Source organism: Vigna radiata, chromosome 5 (genome assembly GCF_000741045.1).
Source record: "Vigna radiata var. radiata cultivar VC1973A chromosome 5, Vradiata_ver6, whole genome shotgun sequence".
Classification (NCBI taxonomy): Eukaryota; Viridiplantae; Streptophyta; class Magnoliopsida; order Fabales; family Fabaceae; genus Vigna; species Vigna radiata.
The window spans coordinates 11532156-11539064 of record NC_028355.1 but is presented as its reverse complement, the minus strand read 5'-3'; the positions used below and the strand labels follow the sequence as shown (position 1 = coordinate 11539064).

The 6909-nt window shown below is 38.7% G+C and overlaps 1 protein-coding gene across 1 annotated transcript; it reads left to right on the top strand.

Moving 5' to 3' along the window:
• Positions 1 to 2349, top strand: LOC106762626 (leucine-rich repeat receptor-like serine/threonine/tyrosine-protein kinase SOBIR1). The gene has a single exon (XM_014646629.2). It carries the CDS (start codon positions 202 to 204, stop codon positions 2068 to 2070), a length of 1869 nt encoding a protein of 622 aa, XP_014502115.1. The 5' UTR covers positions 1 to 201; the 3' UTR covers positions 2071 to 2349.
• Positions 2350 to 6909: the final 4560 nt, after the last annotated feature.

The window sequence follows — 6909 nt, the reverse complement described above, 5'->3', positions numbered from 1 at the left end:
AAGTGAGACTTGTGAGTGAATTGCTTTGTAATTTGGTGAAACAAGATAAACGAAACGAGAGAGCGACAGTCAACTGAAAAAAAGGAAGTAGGAAACTTACAGAGAGAAAATTCAAAGAAGAGGAAGAAGTGCAAAATTTTCCACACGGTTTGGCGCTATAAGAATAAGCAGAAAACGATGCAGAAGTGAGTGCAAAGCACAATGGTTGCCAAAACTCGCTTATTGCTTCTTTCACTGTTTTTCTTCTTAATCTCCATCCACGCCAAGCTTCAACTCTACCCCTCAGACTTCAAGGCACTCTTGGCTCTGCGAAAGGACTTCGGAGTCAACGGTCAACTCGACCTAAATGAAGCATGTTACACGGAGGGTGTCTTCTGCGAGCGAAGGCTCTCCACCAAGGAAACCTACGTCCTCCGAATAACCAGGTTGCTCTTCAAATCAAAGCATCTCAAAGGTGTCTTGTCCCCCGCAATAGGACGCCTCACCGAGCTCAAACAACTCCTTCTCTCCGACAACCAACTCGTTGACCGCCTCCCTCCCCAAATCGTTGACTGCCGCAAGCTCGAAATCCTCGACCTTTCCAACAACCTCTTCTCCGGGGAGGTCCCCTCCGAACTCTCCTCTCTCACGCGCCTTCGCGCGTTGGACATATCCTCCAACCAATTCTCCGGCAACCTCAACTTCCTCAAGTACTTCCCCAACCTCGAAACCCTCTCCGTCGCCGACAACCTCTTCACCGGAAGGGTGCCTTCTTCCGTCCGCTCCTTCCGGAACCTCCGCCAATTCAACTTCTCCGGCAACAGCTTCCTCGAACCCTCTCTCCACTCCTCATCAGACCCCGTTCTCTCGAGACGTTTCCTCTCGGACGATGGGGATGCACCTTCTCCTGCGCCTGTCCCAAGCAAGAGAAACTCCCAAGGCTCTAATGTTTCCCCTGCATCCGCACCTGGTCCTTCACCTAACCATCATAAACACAAGCACACTAAGAGAAAACTCCTAGGGTGGATTCTCGGGTTTTTGGCAGGGGCACTGGCTGGAACCTTATCAGGGTTCGTGTTTTCTCTGTTGTTCAAACTGGCTTTGGCGTTGATAAAAGGAAGAGGAAAGAGAGCGGGTCCTGATATTTTTAGTCCCTTGATTAAGAAAGCAGAGGATTTGGCCTTCTTGGAGAAAGAAGACGGACTCGCTTCGATGGAAGTCATTGGACGCGGTGGCTGTGGAGAGGTTTACAAGGCTGAGTTACCAGGAAGCAATGGCAAAATGATTGCTATAAAGAAAGTTATTCAACCTCCCAAAGATGCTGCTGAATTAGCAGAGGAAGATAGCAAGGCTATGCATAAGAAAATGAGGCAAATTCGGTCTGAGATTAACACTGTGGGACAAATTAGACACCGAAACCTTCTGCCTCTGTTAGCGCATGTTTCTAGGCCTGATTGCCACTACCTCGTTTATGAGTTCATGAAGAATGGTAGCTTGCAGGACTTGTTGCAAAAGGTTCAAAGGGGTGAGGGAGAGCTGGATTGGTTGGCACGGCATAGAATCATGCTTGGTGTTGCTGCTGGACTTGAATACCTTCACATGAATCACAGCCCTCGCATCATTCACAGGGATCTTAAGCCTGGAAATATTCTTCTTGATGATGACATGGAAGCACGCATAGCTGATTTTGGACTCGCTAAGGCCATGCCGGATTACAAGACTCACGTAACCACCTCCAATGTGGCTGGCACTGTGGGGTACATTGCTCCCGAGTATCACCAGATACTTAAGTTCACTGATAAGTGTGACATCTACAGCTTTGGAATCATCCTTGGGGTGTTGGTGACTGGGAAGCTTCCTTCCGACGAGTTCTTTCAGAACACTGAAGAGATTAGCTTGGTCAAGTGGTTGAGGAAGATTTTGAGTTCTGAGAATCCCAAGGAGGCTATTGATCCGAATATGCTCGAAAATGGGTATGAGGAGCAGATGCTTCTGGTTGCGAAGATTGCATGCTTTTGCACCATGGATGATCCCAAAGAGAGGCCTAACGCAAAGGATGTTAGGTGCATGTTGTCTCAGATCAAACACTGATCAATCTGTTGGATAAGTATGCTTATCATATTTGTGTTAACGTGTGCCTGTTTAAGAATATAGTTCATAGCTGAATCATCAATGTTGGTTCATAAGGTAAATAATGAACCCTGTGTAATATTGTTTCCTTCACCACAGATTTGCTGAATTTTCAGGAAAAAGAAAGAATAGAAAGAAAAATTCAGCACTGCGATTACCTATCCCAAAAGTACTCTAGTCTGTGTCTTTGTATTTTTATGGATCCACCCTGAAAATAAATTACTCATATTTTTGTTACTATTGTTTTTTTCAGTACTGTTATTGATAAGCTAAAAGAGCTCTAAAAAAACACCCTTTCTCATTTGCTATAATTTTGTCAACAGAGCACTAAAAGTTGTAAATTCTGTTTTATCCTGCAACAATAGGGCAGGGAGGGGGCAACAAATTCAATAAAAGCAGTTAATAAATTCTCCAAGATGTAAATTTGGACAAAAAAGTTTCACTCTGAACTTATGTAGGCAACCAATCATAATGAGCTTGCCATGATGTAATGCATAATGAAATTTAAATGCATGAATATCCTGAAATGTTTTAAAAGTCTAAAACATCTGAGGAAAAATATCCAGTGAGTGACTAACACATTATCTGCCTCTGCAAGACTGCAACAGCATCGGATGACTCAACAGTTAAGAATATATGCAGCATGCATGTCCAAGTCAATGGACCAGACCAAGTGGCCTGCGTCATAATTTACTACGAAAAGTGGGTCATTTGTGCATTAATTTAAACGATTGGACAGAGAAAGATTAATGGGCAAAGAATTTAGGTAAAGAAGCACGGCATATCATGTAATAAATCACAGTAACATCGATGATTAATCGTCCAGATCAAGTTCTATAGTTTTTTTCCTTTATTCTTGTGTTTTCACATTTAAAGGACTAAAAAGGGAAGAGAGGAAAAGGGAATTAAGATGAGTTTCTGTTATGGGAAAATTACGAGCAAAACGAAAGATGTGAAAATAAGAACAATTTTGTTTTGTGAAATCCATTTATATAAAACGATGGAGCACTTCTTCAGGCTCTGGTGTTGCTTTTCACTTCACACAGGCCAACAATTCTTGTAGCTTATAATGTTGTGATTTCAAACATAAAAAGACCTGCATTTTATTTTCTTGTGTTTTCTTTTTTAGCATTATGTGTCATGCCATGTTGGATATAATAACTACATTTTTCTATTTGGAAATTTTGAAGCTAGGTTTGTACCTACTCTGTATAATTTAGAAGAAAAATAATTATTTACAATCGATTAATGGTATTTGTATATATCAAACCGAATGGTCAAGACTCTCGATATTGAGTTTGGAATCGATCGGTCAAGACAGGAATAGCATTACGAGATTAATACGCAAATCATCATGACAGAAAAGGTTAAGGAATTATTGGACCATAATTAGGCCTCAAAAAATAAAAGTTCACAAAAGGGTCTTATAAATAGAACATAGAGCATGTAGATGAAATATTTAATACTTTTAAACTATCTATATTTAATATATCTTATAAAACCAAATACTTATTTGAATGTAGGAATATCTTTTGTAGGTGAAACGAGAAAGACTGATGAACAAACACACGAAGGAGAATATTAGTGGGCGTTTAAGGAAATACATAGGTTAAATGTAATATCAGTCTTACAAAAACATTTTGCATCCATTGTGGTGTCAAGAAAACACTTTAATCTCAATGGTAATCATGAGGAACATAATGAGCAATGGAGTAATGGTAGAAGAGGTGGAAAAACAATTGGATCAAATGACAATGATAAGAGAACTTAAGAACAAGTTGAAAATCTTGAAGAAGAAATGTGTAGAGAAATGTCCTTGAGGCCAAAAATGCATATAAGAAACAAAAGATAGAAAACCCGATCAATCATTGCCTAAGATCGTTCAACGAGGACCAACTGAGATAGCCTAAACAGAGAAGACAATAGACCAGATGATGTAGGAAAGTATTCTACAGGGCTAGTAGAGAATATTGATCATTCACTTTGATATTGGTTAACTCGTCTCAATTCTAACATCTGTTCACAGAAGAAACATGGAAACTCCCGTACCCGACAACTAAAAGACACTAGTCTTTGAAAAGTATGATGGTATCACTCACCCCAACGAGCACATCGACATTTTTGTTACCCAAATCACTCTTTATATAATGCACCACACCATTTAGTGTATAGTATTTTTCACATTCTTGAAAGGCATGGCATTAGGCTGGTTCACACGTTTGCCAACATGTTCCATAGATTGTTTTGAAACAACCATCCTAAAGTTTCACTAGTACAAAAACAACATATAACGTCAAATATTTTGGGCCTTTCACGTTGAATTCGAAAACTAAGTCATATCAGGAGACGTTACATTGAAGTCGAATTTAAAAAATTCGACGTTAAATTGACGTCGAATTTAAAAAATTCAACGTTAAATTAATGTCGAATTTTGTCAATATACGATGTTAATCAATTTTTATATTTTTTAAAATTAATTGTGATTCTTTTTTACAACTTTACGAGACCTGAAAAGTAGAAAATGTCAGAACACTATTAAAAGCACCGCCACTGCCTCTCATTAATTACTCCACGTGCATTGCTCCACCGTATCTTTTCTGTTTTCTTTCCCCCCTTTCTATTTCTCTTTTTGTTTCTTCCCTCTCTCTTATATAACCCTTTTCTGTGATTGTACAATTTACATTTTTCATATAATACAAAAGTTGGTTTTCCAGTTTCCTTTCTCTATTGTCTTCTTGTTCATTTTTCTGGGTTTATTCTTTTCTGTTTCCACGATGTATTCACTCATACACATATGCGACATTATGAACATCCACAAATGCCCAGAAGGTTCCGCTGTAGTTCTTCTATGATGGTATCAGAGCTCTACAAGAAGAATTCTGTTGTGCCAACCCTAAATCCTCTTTTCTTTACTTTCTTTTACTTTCTTTCACAATTTCTTGCATAATGGGAGAAGATCATAATAGTTCTTTCAGTTTTATGTATCTTCATCCTGGTGAAAGTCTAGTCATTTCTCTTGTGTCTCCACTCCTTGAATCAAACAATTACCATGCCTGGAGCAAATCAATGTTTACTGCTTTGAGTGCCAAGAACAAGGTCCAGTTTGTTGATGGGACTGCTAATGAACCACTCAAGGAGGACGCCACTCGCAATGCCTGGAAGAGGTGCAACAATATGGTGGTTTCCTGGATTGTTCACTCTGTTTCACCTGACATACGACATAGTATTCTTTGGATGGACAGTGCTCATGCCATATGGGATGACCTCAAATCCAGATTTTTTTAGGGAGATCTTTTACGGATTTCCGCATTGCAAAATGAAGTAGCTTGCTTGCGTCAAGGAGATAACACTGTCACAGAATTCTTCACCAAGCTTCGAATCATATGGGATGAACTTGAGAATTTCCATCCAGAACCAGTTTGCTCATGTGAAACACCATGTTCTTGCGCAATGACCAAGATTATTGCCCAAAGAAAGCATGAAGATCGTGTCCTGCAATTTCTCTGAGGGTTGAATGAGCAATATGGTAACATTCAATCCCATGTCCTTTTAATTGATCCCATGCCTTCTATTTCCAAAATTTTTTCATACGTTGTGCAACGAGAAAGATAAGTTATGAATAACAACTTTCTCAATGCTTTAGAAACAAAAAGCGTAGCTGCTATTAATCCTGTTTCATGTTCATATTGTGGTAAAAATGGGCACACTGAGTCTGTTTGTTTCAAGAAAAATAGCTTCCCTACGAACAAAAATTATACCAGTCGAAAGACTTGCTCTCACTATGGTAAAGTTGGCCACACCATTGAGGTTTGCTACAAAAAGCAGGGCTTTCCCCCCGGTCATAGACTTCATAGTGGAAAAAACTTCATGACCAGAAATTAAGAAACCAAAGCTGAGAGTCAAGACGATGCTCCTAATCATGAAGTTCGACTGACTCAACAACAATATCAAGCTTTAATGGCTCTTATCAAACCCACCAATGATACAGGGACTGCATCCACTAATCAAATTAGTTCTATAGTTTCTACCTCCACTGCTACAGGTAAAACCAATTTTGGTCTTAATTCACACAAAGAAAAAGGTAGTATCTCTTGGATTTTAGATTCTGGCGCAACAGATCACATTGTTTCTTCCCTTGATCTTTTTCAATCCTATGAAAAGATTAACCCAATTACTATCAATTTACCTAATGGCATGTAAACAAAAGCAACTCATAAAGGAGTTATTCAGATATATGACAAGATCATTCTAAAGGACGTCCTTTTCATTCCTGATTTTTGTTATAATCTTATCTCTATATCTAAATTGGTTGCTCATAATCATCTATGCCTTACCTTTACTAATATTGTTTGTTCTATTCAGGATATGAACACAAACAAGAAGATTGGTTTAGTTAACTCTCACGCTGGTTTATACATCTTTCGTGACTACAACAGCATCAGACAACACTCAAACAATTATGCAAATATTCACCAAATATGTAAAGTTAGATGTAATAATCTCTGGCAAAAAAATACCACTGTATTGACTCTAGATATGATAACTGCAATGCTTGTCATGTTGCCAAACAAAAACGTCTCCTTTTTCCTTCTAGTACTTCTTATGCTTTACATCCTTTTGATGTTATACATGTTGATATTTGGGGACGATGCTCTGTTGCTTCTTTACACTCTCATAGAAATTTTCTAACCATAATTGATGATCATACTTGACACACTTGGGTGCATTTGATGAAAACTAAATCTGAAACCCGCCAACATCTCATTCATTTCATTGCATATGTTAAAAATCAATTTAAAA